At 47.8% G+C, this 23,916-nt stretch overlaps 1 protein-coding gene across 2 annotated transcripts in view; it reads right to left on the bottom strand.

The window, feature by feature from the left end:
• Nucleotides 1–22,663, bottom strand: part of LOC149353063 (ileal sodium/bile acid cotransporter-like) — a 109,308-nt gene extending 86,645 nt beyond the window's left edge. The window contains exons 1-2 of one of the 2 annotated variants that reach the window (XM_089582259.1): nucleotides 22,263–22,663; nucleotides 21,766–21,954 (exon numbers count right to left, since the gene is read on the bottom strand). In XM_089582259.1, the coding sequence (XP_089438385.1) occupies nucleotides 21,766–21,927 (162 nt within the window). In that variant the 5' untranslated portion in view covers nucleotides 21,928–21,954; nucleotides 22,263–22,663. Of the gene's footprint in view, nucleotides 1–20,217; nucleotides 20,369–21,765; nucleotides 21,955–22,262 lie in introns of those variants that run through there. The other variant, XM_089582260.1, reaches the window with a different exon arrangement.
• Nucleotides 22,664–23,916: the final 1,253 nt, after the last annotated feature.

Below are 23,916 nucleotides of genomic sequence, written 5' to 3'. Positions count from 1 at the left end.
ACCAATCAGAAAATGTGGTAGATCACAAAACAAACCTCTAAGTTTTTTTCCCTCGTTTATGGCCTCTTCCCTTTCGCTTTGGTCAAAGAAATGCCGCACTGAAATCAACGAAACCTCTGATCCCTCTTCTGCGTAGTGATACTACCATTGTGGTGCTCCGTCGTCGGAAACCCGCAGGATTCGCGACGTGCCAGGACCATCAGAAACGCCATTACCTCACAATTTTTGACGACCAAAGATCTAAAAACCGTAATTTTATGAATTTCTACTGAATATTTTGCTATAATTTTTAGTAACCAAACAGAAGACCCAGGGCTGGAAGAAATATAATTTCAGGAATCCAAACTTTTCACCAAATCGACCAGTTTAAGAAGGGGAGAAGTCAGCCTGGTGGTGCCTGATCTGACGGCTAAAAAGAGCGGCTACGCGAGACAGATGAGATCGGGACACGATCGACGCTGTCCCCACTTTTCGCACTGTGCGACACGTGTGTCAACAGACGGTGAGCGCACGTCGGCTCTGCCGAAAAAACGCCAGTGCTTCCCTCAGCACTGTCCCGAGGTAAAATCATTCTTGCTAGTTCAGTGTCAAAAACTTATCATTTTATTGAATGCCTGGGGTAGAAACCAACTGCAGCGCTTTCTAGCCATAACACAATACACACTGTGTCGAAATACGCCGTACATGGCCAACGCGAGCCCGTGTACTTCGAGGAATACTAAGTTGAAAGCATCAACCATTGTTATGATTCTCAGAAACTCAAAACGCGCATACAAGCCTTGAAAACCGGCGCTGCACCACCTCAACTCAACGCCACTCCCTGGCCTCTTGCCTACCGCGAGCCCGTTCGCGACTGCAGCGCCACCTCGCTTGTTTGCAAACATGGAGGAGGTCTATAGTGCCAAACATGGGGCAGATCCCAAGCACACCATAGCGTTTGCAAACGTCAAGCCCGGTACCATTGCGACTTTTCAGGATTACCAGAATAACTTCATACTTTTTAAGGCGAAAGCCTTTAATGTCTCATCGTTGTAAGCAGCAGTTGTCGACAGAGAATGTCACGCTTTTCAGTTGGTCGAAACGGTCGTGACGTCACAGTGCGCCAATTTCAAACGGGGCCAATTGTACTTTGGCTAGTAACCATGCAACCAATTGAAGGGACCATATAGTGATGCTCCAAGTAAGTGGGACTGAGCTTAGTTAATTGCTTAATTACCCAATTAGCCTAATTAACTTCTCTAGACAGGCCATATAAATAAATAAAGCCTAGTAAGAAATTGGTCGAGCTCGGGAATCGAACCCCAGTCTTCGGAGTGCGAGACGAGCATGCTATCCACTCCGCCATGCAAGCTCGATGGTTTGGAATGAACCAAGGCACGTCTAGTGAATACGGTGTCTTCGCTCACTGCCATCCTCCTTCCTTCCCTTCCGGCGAGGTTTAGGTGTCCACCGAGATATGAGAGAGAAATACATTTCCTTTCCTCAAAAACAAATTTACCGACGAGCGAGGCGTAGAACCGAATGGGCGATGGCGTTCTATGGACTCCCTGGCAGCGTTGCAAGACGCTCTCGCGTTCCACTCTTAGAGGCGAAGCTTAACATCTTAACCACACATCAGTGACCACAATTTAGGTCAAAAAAGTGCACCCCCCCCCCCCCCCCCCCCCCTGAATTTTGACGGGTGTCCACCAAGATATGTGAGACAGTTACTGCGTAATTTTCTTTCCTCAAATACAATTTTCATTTTCTTCATTACGGGCCATCTTCGTCTTTCGTCTTTCACTCCCACTTCCTCCGTTCCTCTACGGTGCGGTTCAGGTGTCCACCGAGATGACAGAGATTTACTGCGCCATTTCCTTTCCTCAAATACCGTCGAACGGGTGGTGGCGTTCCGTGGACTCCCTGGCAGCGCTACAACACGCTGTCGCGTTCCACTCCTAAAGGCGAAGCTTAAGCTTAAGCTTAATTAGCAGTTAATTAGTATTCAGGCAGTAATCATTAATTGACCATTAATTAGTGATTTGTCATCACTTAGTAATTAGTACTCAATTACATGTGACGCCACCAGTGCCACAGAAGCACTGAAAGTGGTGCGGAAAACGCTTTCGCCTCTACGCACTTTAGACAGTCAAAGTGTCCCCTGAATTTTTTATATCCCCAGAGCGCGCGAGTCTCTATGACAGCTGCGTTTCTTTTTGCTTTCTTAATAATTCCCTCCCTTTGGTCTCGCATGTAGTCTCTGCCATCATTTATCATTTGGCCAACGTAGAGTTACTGTGGTAACCCCAGGCCAACGGTGCTTGCAGCACCGTCTGGTGACTACCGCACGCGTTATCGTCGAGGTTACAAGCATGCGCACCGCCAACCGAGCAACTGGTGATGAGCCGCTTGAGACCTCGTTATAGTTCAGGGCGTATGTTACGCGAGTCAGAGGCGTTGTTTTCATAACAGCTGCCGGCGCCGCGGTCGTCGGCACTTGTGATAAAATACCCATTGCCCAGAGACTTTACCTGACGAGCTGTCGAGGGTGAAATCCCCTGCTAGATGTGAATAAATGCCAACGTATCATTCACTATGGCGAGGCTTTGGATACGAAAAAAAAAAGCACCCGTTCTCTGAAAGATGGGCCTGCACGTAACTAATGTGTCCGCTGCTCGGCTAGCGCTGTGCATGCGTGTAAGCTCCCCGATAACACCGGTGGTTATCAACAGTAGACGGTGCTGCAGGTAGCTCTGGCTAGGCGCTCGTGCGTTCCTGTCAACCCTTTGGAGCTCTGCATGGCATCTAAGGCAACGTGAAGCACTGGAGCGTGTAGCATATCTGAACCCTGTCAGGCTCGCAGAGGGAATGAATTAGTTTATCGGTACATAATGGGAATGCTGATAACGACTGCCATCGGCATCTCCAAAGAGCTTATTTTTGAAATTGATAATGAGAAAAAAAATAATAATAAAAAACTAAGTCGTTATTACAGCAATCAAAAACTAACAGTGGCCTGCTGAGTCCACTCACCAGAAAACAACATTTCCGCTAAAACGTTCACGTGCTCGCAAAGGTCTCCGAGATCTGTGCAGGTGCGGACATAAATAAACGGAGCACCAGCGATAGCTGCCAGTCTTCGCATGCCTTACCTCCCAGTTTCAGTTAAGCAACGCGAAAGTAGTGTTAGAAGGCAATGGCGTGTTACGTTTACTTCTGGACGCACCTGTACATCACCATATATAAAACCCCTTGAACTTATCGCCACACAAGAATCAACGGTATACGTATACCGGTTGGCAACAGGGATACAGGAACATTGCTTAAAAGTAAAAACAAAAAGAAGAAAAGAAGAAAAGAGAGCTGGAAGATTGCAATATTTGCACACACTATCAGCGCCGTTTAAGATTATAGCCCTCAGAGCCGTCTTTCGAACTTGTCGATCTTCTCATGGCGCAAGCAATTTTTCTATTGTGGAAAGCTTGGAAAGCTCTTCTGGGCGATTTGCTGCCGACCGAAGAATAGGCCTTTGAGATTAGTGTTGATAGCATCTCATCAGAACACGCTCAACGTTTTCCCATAAGCGGCGGCACGCACAATAAGACAAAGTGGTGCTCCTCGCATACAGGGGTAAAAGAAGCTACGCGTGTGTATTAATTCCAACCTGAGTCTACAGACCAAGGAACATATATGCTGCGGCTAACTCCGGTATGCGCATCAGAAAGCGCGAAGTGCGGTCAGCGGTTTCCAAGACTGGTCAGGTCATAGCATCTGCATTAAAGCACAACTATTTGCTTGTAATTCTACACAACCGTCGTATTAGCATATTAGCACCTGCTCTCGAGAACGGAGGCAGCGCAGCAGACAACGAGTTATGAATAGCAGCTGCATGCACGCCTGCTTCTGTACTCCTTTACGATGCCGACGTGGCCCAATATCCGCTGCAGGATACCACGTCATGTCGATGCTGCAGAAGCTACTTTCTGCATGTTTGCAGACGTCAACGCTGCATTCTATTAGGCCACGTAAGGTAGGACGCGGCAAGCACGTAACAGCTGACTTTATAATAAGTAAGCAATTACTCATTAGCATCCACCCAGGAGCAGTCATAGTACAAAATAAAACTATACAGATTTCACAAAAGTTTCGCAGTTGAAGGAAAATTCGTCCAGGTCCGAGACAAACACATTGGACTTACAGCTGACTGTGTATTCTTTTAGCCTTCGTTTAAAAGAGGTGACCATGCAGTCAGGATAAGCCCGAAGGCGACATTTTTAATGTTTATAGACGCGGGGTAGTGCTTAAGCGGCTCGTTTGGAATTAACGCGAGGATGGTAGCAGCACTCGCAAAGGTTTCTTGATTTCTCTCCGTTGTTTGTAGCCGGAGTGAACTCGGAACGGCATTTTAGACTTGGCAGCCTCTGTTCGTCTTAACAATGCGCCGTATTAATCATTGGAAGGGCTTCTCGGAAAGTTTCTGTTATTGCAGCTGTTTCGGTGCCTGAATAACTCGAAACACGTGAGGTAGCATCTGTAAGGCCGAAGTTCAATTTTTGCGCCGTTTGGTATAGGAATCTTGAGACACTGAAAAACGGCCGCTGGCCGGCGCCGTTAATGCACGAAGTTCATGCACGAAGTGCGGTAAGAAAAATAACTAGCGGCGGTAGGCGACAAGTGAGCCAGTACACCGACATGCTCTGGGGACATTTACCAGGAGTGTATTGTGTGCGATTCAGCTATTTGTAAGCTCAGAATTTTCCATTGTTTGCCGCACGTTCCCCAGCTGCACGAGCATGGCGAAAGGCTCAAACGCTTTTTTTTTTTTTTAATGCCGCGCATTTTTTACCGCGTGGGAGCAAAAAAATCCGCAGCCGGCGTCTCCGAAACACTGAACTGAAAAATAACACGTGTAGTAATGACGCCCGTAAATCAGTCAGCAAATAACATTGACTTGCTCCGGCCTACCGCGGTAGTTCAGTAGCTTTGGCGTTAGGCTCCTGATCCCGCGGGTTCAATCTCGGTCGCGGCGGCCGCATTCAGAAGGAGGCGAAATACAAAAACACCTGTGTGCTGTGCGATATCACCGCACTTCAAAAACATCAGGTGATCTAAAATAATCCGGAGAGTTCTACTACGGCATCCCTTATAGCCCATGTGTTGTTTCGGGACGTTAAACCCCGGCAGTTTACATTTACAGTGGACAAGCTTGGACGATTACCTACACAGAAGATCTTTCGTGTAAAAGTAACAGAAAAATGTTGCCTCAGATACGATCGTCAGATTTACGTTAGTCAAAGTTTTGTATGTTGTCCAACCTTTGCAAGTGTATGCCATGTTCGTAGAGCTAGAAGATTGTATTTTAACGCCCTACATCTTTATGACTGAAATGATAACAAAATATTCAATGTTGAAATTGTTCGTTGCACAGGACAAAATAACACATTATTTTGACATTGGGCTTGTTGCCACAGATAACAATACAGGCATTCATAAAGGTAATCGACGTAAGCAATAAACAGCTCACAAAAGGATCCATTCTCTCTGAAGATACGGTCATACGATGGTATCTCATCATGACGAGAAAATTCATCCCATCATGATGAAATCATGAGTAGGTGCCATCCGATGATGGTATCTTCAGAGAATTGTGAGCCTAATTATGTGTGCCCAACTACGTGGAGCGTATTGCCTGCGCACGACATGTAGCAAAGGACGTGGTTTCTTCAGCTGTCAGCGCACCAGATTCGCCTCGACAAAGACTCATGAAAGGTGCTTCATATAAGAGGAATCAGAACGAAAAAAAGGACAATAAAAATGAGAACATCCTTTACTTGGAAGGGACACACTCCTCTAACAAAAGCTTGATGTAGCAGTCCCGCTTATTCAGAAGCGCGAATTGCTGATGAACCATAAAGAGCGGATCAGTGGTTTCCATGACAGGCTATCCAAAGCTCCTGCTCGAAAAAACTGATGCCACCGTCAGGTCAAAGCAAATGGTGACGACGAAAAAAATGCTGTCGTCATTTGTAGCTGGCCATCAGTAACAGCGATATCATCTTTCGAACTTCGAAAACGTGATTCTTCTGGAGTGTGTGATGGGTTGTTTGGTGGCGGGTGGCGGATTCTGGAGGGTGGAGATGGGTGGATAGTGAGCGACAGGCTCATGGACGATGGCGGCGCCATCTCATAACAGGCGGACAGATTTTGCCGAAGTGAGGGCAGTAATGCTAACGCATTAAAAGCATGTTTTTAAATATTACTGGCGAGTTTCGCCGAAACACCCAGTATACATCTTTACACTTTCACACAGCTAGCCTAAATCAGCTCACCCTCATCATCCTTGTTCACATCAAGGGTGAATGCCTTTTACTTCGCGCTCCACAGGAAAAAAAATGCCGATGTGGTCCTTCTTGCACAGGGAAAGACGACAGGCTTTTTCATAGGCGCGAACACGCTCGCGTTGTTTATAAACTCAGCCTCGTCGGAAAATTAGAGAGCGCACCCGTGCCTCCGCGAACAAACAGGGGACGTTGCCGCCGAGGTTAGATTCCACGCCGCCGTGTCTTGGTTTATTCATGCACCGTGAACTCATGCGAGAGGTCACGTGGAGTTTTCCCAGGCAAGCGGACATCGATATCAGCACCACTGTCTGGAGAATTCGCCATTACTGCGAATATTTTGAAACGTAACACCCGATAAGAGGTGATCCTGCTCTGAGGCGCTTGCACTGCTGTGCATCAAATGGGGATCATTTTTCGCGAATGCGTCGGTTGCGCGGCGTTTATAGGATGTTTTTGTTTTCCGCCGTGGGGAGATTAAAGCACTGAATAACTGCCTCATCACTGCGCGTTCACCGCCATTTGTAGTAGTCTCGAAATAACGCGGCGCTAACGTTGTATAAGCTACGCTTTACAGATTATGGCCGCTGGGAAGAATTATGACACATTCGGTGTCTAGCGTGTCTATACGTGTATAATGAAATGCCACAGGCGTCGTTTGAACATGGTGCTAATACAGGGTCGCCATAATAGTGCACCGAAAAATATTTGATGGGACGCTGAACATCGGCGCTTCAGCTAACGGGGTGCGGACCTCCAGCAATATCAAAGAGAGCGAATAATAAGGGCCGTCTCTAGAGACCCGCCTAAGACGCGCGCTCAGCTTGAGTGGCGAGTGCGGGCCGCTTGAGTTCATAGCGCTCACTGATCGCTGTCTGGCTACATGTGTCCCCACGATCGACCGGGTGCTGCATCGCATCCGACAAACCGCATCCTCGGCGCCAGTGCGACGAGGGGCCAGACGAAAGTTTGTCGAGCTTGTGCGCCTTAGGTCGAGTCTCCGCAAATTGCATCCTCTGCAAGCTGCACGTGTAGTGTGACAGTGCACTGCTGCCAACGCTGTCGCGTAGAAAAAAGTAAAAAGCGCGTTCGCTGCAGCCCACTGTAGTATGCATTGAGCAAAATGACAAAAGAAGAAGAAAAAAAATAGAGCTGCTAACGATGCGATTTAGCAAATGTCACGACGTTTTTCGCAATCGAGCATAAGATGAACAGAAGCTTTCGGAATCTTTATTAGTGCGAAAGCATTACTTGACTATATCGACGATTTCGTGTCCGCAAAACGTGTCGGCAGCGGTTTCTCCGTTCGTGTGATAGTTAAGCGAAAAAGAATGATTTTGGATGGTAGAGGATGATTCGAGGATGTTGCACGTCAAAATTTTATATGAATTAGTTAATTAATCAGAGCCGAAAATGTCACTTAGGCGTCAAAATAGTATCGGACGTCTATATCGTGCGAGGAGGTTAAAACAGTACTAGACGTCAAAATTGCGCGGAAAAAACGCAACCACGCGACAGTGAATGATGAAGTGTGATTGTGCACCAATTTTCATTGATCTGGAGTAATTAGTTAACTAATTAGAGGCCAAAGGTCATTTAAACGTCAAAACAGCCCTGAACGTGCATACAGTGCGAGGACGTGAAAATAGCGGTAGACGTCCAAATTGGAAGAAGTAAAAAGAAAGGCAAACAGTCAAAAGAGAGAAAAAGAGGCAAAAAGCGAGGCAAACAGTCTAAAGTGAAGCAAAGAGAGGCGACGAGTGTGAAGGAGGCATCAGTGCTTTCGCATTCTCCCAGTGCGGGTCGTCGCAGTGATCTCTAACGTTTTTCTTATTCATGTAACTTGCGGTATGAGGCGCTTCTACAAACTCACTCCTAACAAACAAACAAACAAACAAACAAACAAACAAACAAACAAACAAACAAACAAACAAACAAACAAACAAACAAACAAACAAACAAACAAACAAACAAACAAACAAACAAACAAACAAACAAACAAACAAACAAACAAACAAACAAACAAACAAACAAAGTAAATGTAGGTTTTGTTCTGGATTAACATTAACGCAGGGGCATACTTCATGCAATGAAGAAAACTATTGTTTTCAGAAGAAACGTTGCTATCCTGCGCTGAACAAATGCTTTATCGCCCTCTTGGAAGGTAAGTTGTGCCGCGATACGATTGGCCTGGCGAGCCATCACTGAAGAGGATTCCCGCGTGGGCGCGCTGCCCGCAGGCTGTGCCCTCTCTTTTCGTTCCTTAACACGCTCCTTAGGTGCAAGCGTCCCAGTCTGCCCTATTTTTTTTTGTTCCACTCGCGCGATGAATTTTCCGAGACAAAGGGCACAACGAATTTTCCGGGGTTTACCACACACATGCCAGGCAGGCACTACATCTTTCTTACTACTTATGCAGAGGGACTGTTACTAAATCTGCCTCGTAATCGGCAGCTGCACCGCGCGAGGCTCTCGTCTGCGAGCAGACAAAATTATTTTGAATGCCGGGTTTTTTCGCATGTTTAATATATTTAACACGAGTGTTGGGCTGGCACGCATGGAAACTTTCACAGCATTTCTTTGAGGTTTGCTGCGAGAAGAATTGTTTATTGTTATGGCTGAATCCACATATGCCCAACAATAGCCAAGCTAAATGCGAAACCTAATCTTCCCGGCATTCCAGCGCCTCCCCACGGTGGATGAAGTGCAGCGCCGTCTGTTGTTTCTCTAGGCAATATATTAAGAACCTCTATGCTCTAAGCAAACAATTCAGGGGGGCACTTTGTTGACCTAAAGTGCGGTGAGGCGAAAGACTTAAGCGCGGTGTTGCTGCTTGTGTCACTGATGTGTGGTTAAGATGTTAATTAAGCACACAATTGTTTGTGAATCTTAAATACTGGAGACACTGGAGGGCGTTTGGGAGGGATCCGTCTGATTCGACGCCTTTCTACAAACACGCTCGAGCGTCCTAGACAAGGAGACCTTCATATGCGTTGGCAGGAAGTAGCGTAGCCATTAGCACGCTCGGCTGCGGAACGGAAGGATGGTGGTTGGAATCCCATCGTGCGCAAAGATTTTTTTTTCTGGTCTCACTAGAAAAAGCGTGACACCTCCGCTGACAACCTTCTGTCGACAACGATGAGGCATTAAAGGCTTTCGCCTTAATAACGTCTATCTATCTCAATTACCTCATCAATCCTCCGCCGTCCTCCTTCTCTACCCGGGGCCGTGTTTTGAAAGACAAGTCCCGGCGCCGCTAGAGAGACGGAGGCACGGAGACGTGTAGATCAAAAGTACGCCTCCTGATAGGGGCCAATGAAAAAGTAGGCCGCATGGTATATTGGAAACGCAGATTATACTTTTGTCGCGAACAATAAGAAAATGTCTCGGTGCAAGATAGAAACTTAAGAATTTTTCACCTTCGAGCCGCTCTTATCGGAAATAAATTAACGCGCCACTTCCCGACACCTGATATATCACGCAAGTATATGGCGCCTCGCTATCAGGGCACTCCTCCGCGGCGCGCCGCTGTCGCAAAGAACGGAGGAGGATAACAACGCAGCGATGACGCACAAGACGAAAGATAGCGCGGGAATATGTTAAACGGGCGTGGAAGGCGACTGAGAGAAAAGAAAAAAGAAGGAAAAGGAGAGGCTGCCGCTTGTGCCCTGGCACATTTGCGGTTCCCAGCTCGTAAGCGACAGCGACGCCAGCGACTTCAGGGTGGCTCATTTAAAAACGAAGGCGTTCTTCTTTGATGGATCAGTGATACACAGTCAAGTATTCTCTCGACCGAGCTAGGACCAGTTTCTTCTGCAGCTCTCAGACAGCACTGCGACGAACGCGCGGCGCTTGACACACTCGGGCGTGTGCGTGATAGCGCATACCGGGCCGCTTCTGATCGCTGAAGAGCGGGAACTAGACGGCGGAAGAAAACAAGTCCATTCCATTGTGTGATCCGTGTTTGCCGCGCCGAAGCACTCTTTCCAATGTGCACCATCAAGTGGCTTACAACACAGCATTGTTAAGCATAAAGGTTGCGTGCGTCAGCATGAACATGACCTTCACTTATTTGCGGCAGGGACAGGCTTCCGCTGCCTAATTCGCGTGTTTCTTCGCAAAATACGCAAGCGCTGCGCCAAGATATGGCGAGAGCGTGCACTCCGCAAGCGCAAACAAGTTTCATAAAAGGGTGAGGGTTCGGGCAAGTTTCCCATGGTGCGAATCCGCAATAGCAGACGACATCAATGAAATGTTCCTTTGTTTTTTTTTGTTTTTTTTTTACTATGACGGAACGAAGCTCCTAATGTATACTGTTTTAAGCGTCAACAATTTCTTTTTTTCATTTGCTCAGAAAAGTGTGTCTGTTGAAGGCAAAACGCTGGTTTCGGCGGTTAGCTATATTTGGCGACACGAAGAGAAAGCTCCCTCTGACCGTGGGGTGCTCGTTTCACCTAACTGTTTCTCTGCTCATTTATTGAAATGTACAGTTAGGAGATTTTATTCTAGGATATTTTTATTGTGAAACAACGTTTCCTATTTTTTTGTCTTCATAATTTATATCTGTGAAGTCGTAGTCACAGAGTTTCTTTCTATTACCTAGAGGGAAAGCTGGCGGCGCTGCACTTCAGCCACCATGGACGCTCAAAGCATCATGGGCCGGTGAGCTACCTGGCGGGAGACAGTCGTATTTTTTCGCTAACACGGAGTGTGGCTACTAAGATGTTTCATTCCGAAAACGCTGTTCGTGTGTGCGCAGACGACTTTGGCGCGAACGCAGTGTGCAAAAGCCATAGCAGCGAAACCGCAACAGCACACGATGTCAGTAAAAGGCTTTTCGTTTCCAAAATGCAATTAAATAACATTTTAAAGTGTTTAAGCAACAACATTTTTTTAAAAACATTTATTTTTAAAAGTGCGTCTGTTAAGCACGAAAGATTAGTTTTTGTAGTGTTCGCTACTTGGCCAATAGGAGAGCTAAATCCATCTATTATTTTGGGCAAACTTTGCATTTACATGCTTTTCTGCTCGTTTGTTGCAATCATTAGACAGGATATTGAATGTTAGGGCAATCTTGATTATCGAACAGCGTTTATTTTTCATTATTTTTTGGCCAAAAGTTGTGGTTCTGCAGTCGGTAGCTCACCGGCCCATATGATGCCTTTGAGCGCCCATGGTGGCTGAAGTGGTCTTGAGGGGCCTCCACGCAAACTCCCATAGACGGGGCGCCAGCTTTCCCTCTAGGTAACAGTAAGAAACTCTATGGTTGTAGTTATGTTTTAGGCTTAACACTATCCAAGCCAAGTTAGAAACCTCGCGGCATTCCCGCAGTGGATGAAGTGCTCTTTAAGAGACTAGCATAGACGGTGGTGCCCGCTTTCCCTCTTGGTAATATTTCATACCCAACAGATCTAGGCAGAAGCATTCTTGAACGGGAAAGAGTTTACGAGCACAATTTCTTCATATATTGTATGATTTCACTATAACAATCAATATGTCCGCAGATCTCCCGTCGCCAGGCTTGCATTCTTTTGCTGTTAACGATTCCGCTATCGTCGAAAGTGTTGTCCATTGGTTTTCTATGGCAGTCTTAAATGATCAATGCAAGATATGGAAGCGCTATAAAAAGAAAGATTCTGCTACATATCGAAAGAATGGACCATTACCTTCAATATTTATATACAGTGCCTTACAGTTTTCCAATTTTCAAAACGTTTCCCCAAGAATGTTGAATATGTATAAACTCTATGAAACAGGTAAGGCGCAAAGTAAACTGCGCGACTACTGGAGATTTTGATCCAATATATTGTGGCCCTACGGAGGACTCTGCCGGGATCAGCGTATTTCATGATAAACTCGCGCCTGTTTGTCGATGGAAGCAACCTCGCGTGAGTCAGTCTCTTTCCTCGAAGGTGTAAAGCAATATGCGAGAAACAACAAAGAAATCGCTGTGTGGCGCTCGAAATCAGCCGGCTTGGAGGTGGAGTGGCAGACGGCCGACGCGCGCTTTAGTGGAAATTTAAAGTTAATGATATCGACGATAAAAATTTAGCGCACCTAGCGAATGACGAAACCAGGAGATAAGGTAAGCAATATTCAGCGATTACAAATTTTTCATGCTGCTTCGCGCAAAACAATCTAGAAATGTTTCGCAGCCGATGTCGCTTGAGCTTTAACTGATACAGGTGCGTCCTTTTGCGGCTTTTAATTTAACCAATAAATTTTAACCATGTGATACATTAACTGAGTGTAGATTTCTAATTGTGTGCAGGAGTGGAAAGCCAGACCAATGAGGTCACCTTTTTCCCCGCAACGTCTTTTCGGAGCGATTAAGAGCACTTTGTGCCCTCAGTTTTTCTTCAGCGGATGGAAATCATGTACTGAATGTAAGGCAGCGATGATATCATTTTTTTCTTTCAATTGTATCCGATTCTTGTCATCCTTCCGTCTGTCTAAGTGATTCCATCGACAAAGAATACGTTGGGCAATCGAAGTTGAAGAACAATTAAAATGACACAGAATTTGAGTGATGCCGTTATATCACGCACTTCCGTGGATAAGAAAGCACCATTTCACCGTTCACGCCTGCCGTAATGTTACCTGCAGTACAGATACAGTCCCGCACGAATCTTGGAGCGCTTTAAATGTGCCCGTTAGTCATGTGTGCTCGGCGAACTTTTTTAACACAGAACGCCTCGTATTTACATAGACCTTTCTAGTACAGGAAAATCATCTTTTTTGAGATATATAGAGTGGGTGTCTGATAAGAACTGTGCTGTCATGGCCCTGCTATAGTGTTTCACTGCAGCGGGGAAACACCCTGTTCGCACGCTCTCTCTGTATAGCTGGCACTAGAAAAAAAATCGCGCGGTGAACCTCAGCGGCTCTTCTATCTCGTTAGCGCGCAAGCATCCATGCAACTGCTTTGCCAAGAGATATTTTTACACCAAAAAGTCTGACAACAACGTCTGCATGCGTTGGCGAAGCCCTCGGGAAACGGAGCAAACCACGCGGTTCCGCGCGCCGATCCTTTTTAGAATAGTTCGTGGCACCGCCACAGCGTGGCGTGTATTTCGTGAAAATCTCCACTAGACCGAGGCCAGAAGGGAACAGAGTGCGGAACGATGCGGGAGGCGCTCCACAACGTGACGCTCTTTTTGACGTTTCCTGGATGTAGCAGTCACGGGTGCGGGCGGAGTCGGTTCTGGCTGGTTGAGGGCGAGGCAGGAGCGACGCCCTTTGCTGTTTCATTCATTATTTCCTTTTCTTTTTCCACTTCACGCGTGCGCTCACGACAGAGCGAGCCACGAAACAAGCGGTGAGCGTACGAGCTTGGTAAACTGACCTCGGAGCTGCATGTACAGTGGTGGGAAGAATAATATGCAGCACACTTTAACGTTCGAACCCTTCCCTCACGTTGCGTAACAGAAATATATACAGACCCCATGGAGAGGCTCAACGCAAAGAAAACAAGGACAACATACACCCAAAGGAAACGAGCGCTGCGCCTCTCCATGATGCCTCACCGACTGGCTCACACGAAGGCACTAAAGAAATATATAGGTTTGCTGCTTTCATGCGCAAGCGCACAGATGGCACTTACTTGAAGAAGTTTTAAACACCCATCAATATTCACTAAGCAACACGTCAAACGAACTTTGCCGTCGAAGCGTGGTCCATATTTTTCAGTCCACCACAGCACGCGGGCATGCGAACGGTTCCCCCGAAAGTGGCCTTCCGAACCATTAGGCCTTTCGCTGATCTGCGAACTACGCGTCCATGCTGGCCGCACCGACGACAACGGCTCATGGTGCTCAACGCGCCGGAGGAACCTTTCCGACACCCCACTGCGATCTGAAATATAGATCTGCCAAGGCTATTCGAATGTGCAAGCAAAATCATAGTGACGAGAAGACAAGTCCAAAGTTGGGCACTTCATGTGAAGCAATGCTCTGCGGGAACCAACGCGACGCTCTTGCGGCGGTATGGGACCTATACAACCAACAGAGCTCTTTATGATCGGAATCCGGTTTTTATGCCTCCAGATGTAAGAAAATGCCACCAAGCTTCCAGTTCAGTATAGACATTCTTGTCCATAATCATACCGACTTAAATGTACCCAACAGCTAACGAACTAAACTCAAAGCTAAGACCACACAAAACTACCCTTTAAAAAATAAACACTGGTCGCTAGTATCACGCACACCACTCTGTAGTCTTTTTGAAGGGCTGTAACCACTAAAATAGCCATTGCGTTCTGAGATAAGCCAATGGTTGGGTGCAGCGCTACCGGTGCGTGCACGGATAATGTAAAAACTGAAAGCGGTCAGTGCACCTCCCGAAGAGGCACAGGGCAGACAAACGCATGCCGAACAAAGTACAGTGTCCCTGGGGAAAGCGTCGGCAAACTTTCCTCCTCACATTTCGAGGCCGCCTTTGTTTGAGAGTTGTCCGCATTCGGACAACTCGCACGCAAACGAGCATGCAGCCGCCAGCGATCTAGATGCAAATACAGTTGACAAAAACATGATTCTTAACCGGCGGCATTGACCGACAGCTCTTTGTCTTCTCTGTCCAGGCATACACACAAGCGCTGAGATTTCCATTATGCGCGTGTCACAACTGCCAGGGTTCGCGAGGCCTATCCACTCCCCGTGGCTGCTATCGGAGACAGGCGCTAAGCAGCGGCACTGAATGGTTGCCGTGAATGCCGCTCGGTGGACGAAACGGGGACTCAGCATGAAGCGCCAGCGAATGTAGGCGCAGAGGGAGGGTTTGCCAAGAAGGGGCTCCGTTAAGGGCCCGCGGACAGAAGATGACAGACAGAAGAGAAGGCTGCTAAAGGATGATCTGCGCGAGCAGCGTCCAAAGGCCACTCGTCGCAGGCGGTTGAAATCTCCAAGGAAGCGTCTTTGCGAGCAGCAGAGCTGCCTACATCCGGCAAACACTCGAGAATCATCGATGAGCTCCGGGTTCCCTCGTAGCCCACGCAACAACCTCTCCATGATAACGTGCGAGTGCGCGGAGTGCGCCAGACTCCCACACGGGGGTCATCCAGAATATTTGTCTTCCATGTTGTCCCTTGCATTCTTAGCCTGAAGGTGACTCTAGCGGTTGGCGTTCATCCTCTTCTTTTTATCCTTGTTTGTTTAACAAGCTTCACCATCCCACATCATCATGCCCATGAAGGAACAGTGCTGTTGTATGGCCCTGGGCGGCCAGTTTTGTTTCAGCCCTACGACAGCATCGCAGCCTGTAAGTGGGACTGTACAGCACGTTTGCCCTGAGTGGGACTGTGTTTAGATTGTTCTAAGGGAAACTGTGCATCTACCACGCGGATTTCATTGAGCCCTCTATAGCCTGATCACTTTTCCGGTATCTACCTTCGTTGATAAGTTTTGATTGGTTCATTTCTCCGCGAAAACTTGACTCGTACGGCGCCATCGTGCTTGATCTTTGGCCGGAAAATGTAGCGATTAAAATGTACCTTTCTTGCTTTTGTTTCGGGGGGCGTGAATGGTGCCTATTTTTTTTTTTTATTTTAGGCGCGCATGATAGGGAATGGTGGTGTCCTTAAGCGGTTTCGAGAACTCCTTCTCTTGCCAAGTATTAACTCAGCTTTGTGAGCGATAAACATTATATCAAGGTATTGGCACGTGCGACAATAATCACGGGACTCGTCCTCGTTTCGTTTCTTTTTTTTTTGTTTCACTTTTAGCCAGTGGCTTGTTTCAGGCCTATTTTGCTACCTTCACTTTAACTACCCTTTCACAGCGAGCTAGCTGCAACGGCTAACTTCTGAACAGGTTTTCTAAGAATCCCTTGTACATTATAGCCAGATCTAGCGCGTGAAACGAGTTAATATTTTCGTTATTTGGCTGCGGCGGGCACTATTTTCGAGGAACTTGATGTATGTATTGGAACGCAACACCGCCTCCCACGCTGGAGAACGCGTAGACGAGATCCTCTGTACAATTTAAAAACAAAAGAAACCGAGAACACAGCGCGAGTGTTGCTTTCGAACCTTCAGACAATAATGGCCACGAGTAGGTGCTGGTGTAGCATTTTCATTATTTATTGTGTATTCTTCTAAACGCAGGTCTGACAAAAAAAAAAAAAAAGAGGCGGAGGAGTGAGGCAGAAAGGAATAGATAACAAAGCAGGAGTAACGCCTTGGGGCTCTGACTTTTTCTTTTGGATGTCACTCATGCATTTGTGTGTGAGCGGTGACGTAAATCCTGCGCTTTGAACCATGAAATATCATGTTGAAAAGGAAAAAAAAGTGCACATGTTAGACCTCTGCTTTTCTCGTACCCATTCCAACAGAGCACATATGTCGGGACACGTAGCTCGTAAATCACTCTGAGCATCTTGCTCAACGAAGAATAGAACTAGAAATAACACGAAGCAACTCACCGCGCGTAGCGAGCTTACAGTGCGGCGTCTCCGCTCAGCGTGCGTTAAGCCTAAAAAACAGCCGCAGTAGGGTGTCCGCAATTCGCGAATAACTTTCCCATGCAGGAAAAGGCAAACGCGACGCCACTAAGGGCCACACGGAAGCCCACTGCAACGTAATCATCCCGAAGTCGATTCACCGGGGTTCGGCTTCGGCGGAGCGTAGCAGCGCGATCTCTCCACGCTCGCGGAAGTGATTCGGCGCCAGACAATCAGCGTCATATCTGCTCGTTTCAGCCGCTCCAGACGTCACGTGGCTTCCTGCCCTGCTCTTGACGGTAATGTGAGCAAACTCGATCGCACATTGTTGCATAAGTGTTCCATATTTCAAGGCGGGATAGCAAATTGCGTGGTTTCGACCATTTGCTCTCTCACAAAAGACTTTCTTTTTGTTTTCATAAAAAGAAAAACGAACAAACAAAAAATTGGATCGTATCACACGGGTCGTCAGCGTGCCTTTTGAGAATGTTTGGTGGTTTAAATGAACTTTTCGTTGAGAATCGATCTGTGCAGCTTTTATTCTTTCGGCGGCCAGCGATTTATTTCGAAATTTCGAATTGCTGACCTTGGTTCATTTTCGTTTTCAATCTGTGCGATACCGCGCTCTCGCTCGCGCGACAAGCTGCATTTCAACAGATAAGATCGAAGAGCATTTGCTACATCGGAGAGTCAGCAGGGAAAGGCTGCATCTGCAGTAGCTCGGCAGGTTGCTCGTAACGGGAGATTGCAAGGATGAGGAAAATAATCAGACAAGAAAAATCCCTGTGCAAGCAAAATAAAATGTTGGAATGGAACAATGTTACTATGAAGACATTTCTTAAAAGATTGCTTCTAACTACGCGCTTTCGCAGCCACCGTGGGAACTGACGACAGTGAGCTCTTCTCCGAGACACTTTCCACAGGTCGTCAGCGTGCCGGTCTTCTTTGTTGCGAGAGTGTCATGTCTTCACATCTCTCGAGCACCTGGGTACTCAAAAAATATCAGCATGAAGGGTGACATGTTTCCGCCACTCTTGTTCACTCTCTCTACTCTCCTTATTCCGCAAATTCTTTCATTTCTCGGTGGGCTGCAACCAATGCCTTCATGTGACCTCTGAGCGAAGGAAAGTCGGGATTTGTCCCGCAAGTGAAGTGAACCCTTCGACGAAGAAGTGTAGGCGCGCGTGAAGTGTGTATGTTTGCTGAAAGAAGAATAAACGTACGAGGTGTGCCGGAAATGTACATACGTACAGCGAGAAAAAGTAAACCAGCCAGGCACGAACTGATTCGCTATGCTGTCGTCATTTTGTCGCGCCGTATTAGCGCTGATCATCCTGGGCCACGAGGAGGTGTAGGTGCTGGCGATCCCACTCTCTACGACGATCCAACGTGCGAAAGTACGCCGATTCACAGCAGCGAGACAGTCTGGGGGAAAGGGCTCTAAAGCCCTCGTTTCAACGCAGAACTTTCTCTATCAATCAGTCCGGTCATGCCCCATTTCAACGTGCATCCTGATTTACTCAGTTATGTAGTCCGAAGGTTTATATCCACCAAAAGCATCGTTTGTTTGCCACCGCGGTGGCTCAGTGGTTATGGTGCTTGGCTGCTGACCCGAAAGACGCGGGTTCGATCCCGGCCGCGGCGGCTGGAATTTCTTTGGAGGAGAAATTCTAGAGGCCCGTGTACTGTGCGATGTCAGTGCACGTTAAAGAACCCCAGGTGGTCGAAATTTCCGGAGCCCCCCATTACGGCGTCTCTCATAGCCTGGGTCGCTTTGGGACGGTAAACCCCCATAAACTAAACCAAACCATCGTTTGTTTAGAACGAAGCTTCTTGGGGAGCAGTTTATTTTTCCGCCTGGTTGTCGCACTTTGCGCGACAACTCTGCTTGACCTGAGCCATGGACAAACATCCATTATCACGATTTGTCTAGCTTTGCTTCGTAACCGGCCGAGCCGTTCAGAAACTGAGTCGTTAGAATTTAAGCAGAGAGGTTGGAAAATAAAGGCGCTGCGTGGCAGATAACAATGACCGTGTACAGTCCTACCGCTTATTCATGTTTCGAGTACGGCATTGTTCTTGGGAGCAGTTATCTGACGAAGGACGCCGGCTACCACCTAATGGGCTTCTGTTGCGGGATGCAACTGTGTGTGTGCGAAAAATGATGCCGCAGCGCGGGGCCACAAGTGCGCGGCTCGTGCAACATTACGGGGGTCGTCCGGCCTGCTCATTTTGTGCCGGTGCAGGGCATGCCGAGAACCGCCGGATAGTAGCGACAGATAAAAACTGTTTGCGGCAACACTTTTATTTCTTGCGCCGCTTGTGTTTGGCGCATGATAGCCTTAGATGCTTTTGCGCCACTAAACTCCACACAACACGACAACATTTCTTTACGCGCTCGCACGTGCCCGTCGTACGAAATAAGTCAATGAAATAACGAGGCTCTACCGTCGTTCGCACATCCCGTACTCGAATAACAACAACAACAAAAAAAGCCCTTCTTGGCCAAAGATGAAACTGTTTTAATGTCGGCGATGCGTGCCTTATTTCTTTTTATTTGCGCTCCGAGTGCGAAAATGCTTGCCTGAGCGGGAAATATATTTGATTTTTTTTTTCACTTTGCAGACGAGGTTGATTGAAACAGCTTCACCGACCAGTTTCGTTCATTTAGTATAGACAGGTGTGCGCACAACTCCGAAATGTTTTTATTTTGTGTGAAACGGTGGCAGGTGAAGACGAATTGTCCCAGTTCATCGTATGCATATAGCTCACTCAGGTCGGCCACAGGGCTACACTATATGTTTTCCCAGATAATGACATTGCCTATGGCAACGGACAAAAGCAGGCAGCTTCGCCGTAAACAAGATTACCATACCTTCCACGCCTTTCAGTTAAGAACTCGGTGGGGGTTAAACGATTTGACAGTATTGTGAATGCGGTCGAGTTTGCCGTAACCGCTCGCTCCACTGATGCGCGTATTTGAGCGCGAGACGGATAAAACTGGTTCTTAAAAGACGTGGTTATTCAGCAACCGATTTCGCACATGATCATCGTAATAGAGTAAACAAACAAAATATAGTTTTCGGACAGTGACAGTTGATGGGACACCATGACACGTGCCTGCACACGACGCCGAAGTGGCTCGCTAACAAAACTTGTGCCGCCGAATGCTACTGCATGGCACTTGGCTACTCGCACTTGATACTTGGCTACTGGGTAATTAGCTACATGGTACTTGGCTACACCTGCAACTTGCGTTGCAGGTGTGTAGTCTCGCTTGACATAAAAACTATTGAAGCCAGGAGATGAAGCAAGCCTGCAGCATAGGGCGCCACTCATCGACATCCATGTATTCAGGCTCAAATGAGTATACGCACTACGTGGATACAGCTTCCTCTTAGTGAGTACTGAACGAGCGAAAGTCGCACGCGGGTCAGACGTTTGCGAGACAGTGAATGGTCACTACCTTGGCTGGAACGCTGTCCTAGGCGTATGGCCGAAGCCTGGAGCGGCTTTTGTGGTTTAATTCCCCATTTGTTTGCGAAGGGCAAACCGGCGCTGCGCGGGACCAACCATCGGCGATGGAGCAGTTTTGGAGCGAATTACGTACGCGCTTTAAGAGACTACAGTCGTTACCGAGTGGAAAATGTATATTTAGACAGCTCATCCATTTCGTTGCCTGACAACGGCAGAAGAGCCATGGTGACCTTTTTAGTAGCGTCTACGACAGACGCAGAATGAACAATAACGGCGCGCATCTAGAGTCCACGGTTACATTCGGCTGTTAACGAGCGTTGTGTGGCGTCAGTCAAAGGGTTCTGTTTGCTTTCACTAAGTGTTTGGCCCTGACAGTTTTCTTGTGAAAGCCAAGAAGGTCATGACCCTTGTCACTGCAGCTGGTGCAAGATAAATGCAGCATTCTACACGTTAAAGCACACTGACAGTCCTCAATGCACAGAAAAAGCAAAATCATATTATTATAGCAATATCCATTAATTTTCTCTTAGTTCCCGAAGTCCGCAACCAAAAGCGACGCCCAAAAAGCCGTGCTTTTTGAAATTGTTACGTTCAAAAAGCACCGCGGATAGGACGGCAATGGAAGGTGTTGCGAAAGTGTGAAGCGTTTCGTAAATCAAACCACGGCAAGCGCTAGTTTCACGGCATCGGATATAGATGCGTGAGTTGTACGCTGTATATCAGCGGTTGCCACATATTTTGATACTCGAGCAAAGTAGCTGTCTTGCGGCTGGCTCAAACCAACTGTTGCGATATTCAGATGGCAGGTGCAGATGTCAGGTGCTGCCACTTGTGGTACCCAGGTTGCTCTTCGTGAGCAACCTCTCCAGACGAATAGTAAATTTAACTGCCACTTGCTACGGTGATCAGTTTGCTCACAATCCGGTGGGCAGGTTGTGATGACGTCATAATGTCGCCTGACCCAGGTGGTCCACCTTTGCTTCCGGAGCGGCTGGTTGCTCCGGCCGCTCCGTCTGCGAGGCTTCCTACGGTCGCCAACGCTGACGCCGCCGACCGGACAATTTTTTCTGACATGCGGGTACTAACGCTATCGGCGTTAAAAGAAAGTAAGTTTCGACAATATGTAAAGCTCCGTTTTTGATAGACTTATGAATTAAAAGTTGAGCTCGAGTTTCCAATGGACGCTTCGTAAACGTAACGCAGGCGTGACTGTATCGCACCTGCTTTCTTGCTTGTTTTTTCTTTAGAGCCAGTTTGTAAAACTCTCTTTTGCCGCCAGATGCGGAGTGACATGCAGCTTCAAAACTAGAGTTAGTCGGAAGACTTTGTAAACGCTCTCACATAATAAGAGAGCTTACAAAATAATTAAAATAAAGTGAGAGAAATGATTAAAAAAATAATGAAGCAAAGGCGAGGTTGCGCTCGCCGCATCCTCGCCTAGCATCCTAGCAAGACATAGCAAGACATACCTCATAGCAAGACTTATCGCGAGCGCATAGCAAGACTTATCGCGAGGCAAGAAAAAGCTCTCACTTACCTCGGACAGTTTGACATGGCACCCCATACCAAACATGATGGACACCAGAATGCCGACGATCAGCCAGTCGTGGATAACTTTGATAAGGGGATACTCCACGGGGCTCGCACCGGCACCATCCGTCCAGTTGGTCGCGTTAGAAAAGTTGCTAACGACACTCATGTTGAATTTGGCGTTAAGGTATTCAAGCTGATCGGGAGAAATAAAATAAATAAATGTTGAGGTAGCGAGCAACTAAAGGGTCAAAAGCGACAGATTGACGCGGGACGCTGCTAACACTAGACAAAAGCAGAGAACGTTGCGCTGCTAGTGCCTGTACGAAGTGAGCCAGTCTCAGAGTGATGCTTCCTACACCGCGAGCGGCTGTAAGTCCTCTTATTGCCCCGAAGAGAGCGAATAGAAGTGCCGACGCTTCGCAAGGTAGCGGCAAGCTGCCTGAAGGTATGTCCGCGTTAAATAGGAGCTCGCTAAATCAGAAGATAAAAAGATAAGCTAACCTTGAAAGTTGGCTGTCGAGTTTCTGTTTGGCAGCGAATGCTCCTCGGGGGAAAGAGCGCATGTCCCGAATGAACGCTGAGCTCTACCAACGTGATTGGGAGTGAGAAAAAAGGCAGGGACAGTTTAGAGGGCGGAGCCAATGATTGGGCACGGTCGATGAAGGGACCCTCGTCAGCCCCGTGAGCGCGCGTCTGCGGCCAGCGCACATCCGTAGTCCCCGCTGAAAGCGCCAGAGAGCGAACTCGAGGTGCCGAAGAGCGCGCGAGCGCGCGGCAAAGGTCGGGATGCGTCGGTGTCAGCGGGCGCCGAAGTTAAGCCGGCGCGATAGGTCTCGACGCGCGTGTATCGCGGGAGCACGAGGGAGGGATGACTGCAGCCGCTGCCTGCGGGAATGTCACTGAATCAAGGAGCTCGGCACAGAGCAGGCTGGCAAGAGCTGCCACAGAGGAGAGGGACGCGCTCGCCCCGCAGCGGGAAAGTGAGAAACGGCGCGCGCGCGTAACGCTCCGGCGCATTGGAGGGAGAAACGCCTTGTTTCTCTCCCAATCGGCGCGCATTACTTCACCGGGAGGACGCGGACGCGGCGGCAGCGCGTCCGGTTAATGGACCTGCACCGCCGCCGCGCTGACCGCCTGTGGCCCCGCCAAGGTCAGCCGGAGGCCAGCGAAAGTGAAAGACTGCTCCCCCCCCCCCCCCCCCCCCCCCTGCCATTTCGCCCTTTCAACGTCTGCGATTAGGTGGTATACAAGAGGAGGGGTACGCGCATCTATACGCGACATCCATGTCAAACGCCGTGACTGCGTGCATGATCGCACTTTGGAGGAAGATCGAGTCGTTGAGCTGCTCCGGCAGAGCTATAGTCTTCAGAGTCTTCCTTCGTTGTCACAGCGCCGGCGTCTCGTGTATAGTCACTTTCATGACAGGTGACTGATGTGGGTTTTCCTTGCTATCTTAATGGCACTTCCTTTTTTGGATTTCCAGGGAATAAATTATGTTGACTTACGGTATTTGCCCTCGTTTTCTTTTGCACTATGCGGGCGGTCGCTGTAGCCGCAACCGGTACAGAGTGGGGCTCTTAGAGCCTTGAACAGTGTAGTGGAGCATATGCGACTACCAACTTAGCGGCAGAACACATGGCTGAGCCGAAATATGGGAGTTGGTTTTACATATTCGGTGCCTACAAGGGGCAAGCAAGAAATCCCGCCAGGAGCAACAAGAAACCTCTTTTTTTCTTTGCTTCTACTTTCTAATCAATTTTCTTTCAATCATAAAATCATTACGCCGCAAATTTCCCATTTATTAAAACCATAGACAAAAAATGTAATTATTTCGTCATGATTTCTTTGGTTTCAGTTACTGTAGGCTTCCTTAATATGCATGCGTCCGACCAGTCATTCATATCGCAACATTATTTGATGGTATGGTATAGCACGGTATGTAGGGTTTTACGTCTGAAAGCTGCACATGGTTATAAACGCACGATCACGTTCGTAGTGGACAGCACACCCATGCATTTTCCAATCTCCTTAGTGCGCGATAGGTCCCACTGGCAGACACCAGTTTTAAAGATGTCTGCTCTGCATTTAGAGCTTCTAAGGGAATAGGAAGTGCTCTGAATTTTACGGTTAACCAACGAGCGAAGTTCACGGCAGA

The sequence above is a fragment of the Amblyomma mixtum genome, chromosome 3, assembly GCF_055824585.1.
Source record: "Amblyomma mixtum isolate Tamu chromosome 3, ASM5582458v1, whole genome shotgun sequence".
Classification (NCBI taxonomy): domain Eukaryota; kingdom Metazoa; phylum Arthropoda; class Arachnida; order Ixodida; family Ixodidae; genus Amblyomma; species Amblyomma mixtum.
This window is presented reverse-complemented; position numbering and strand designations above follow the sequence as displayed.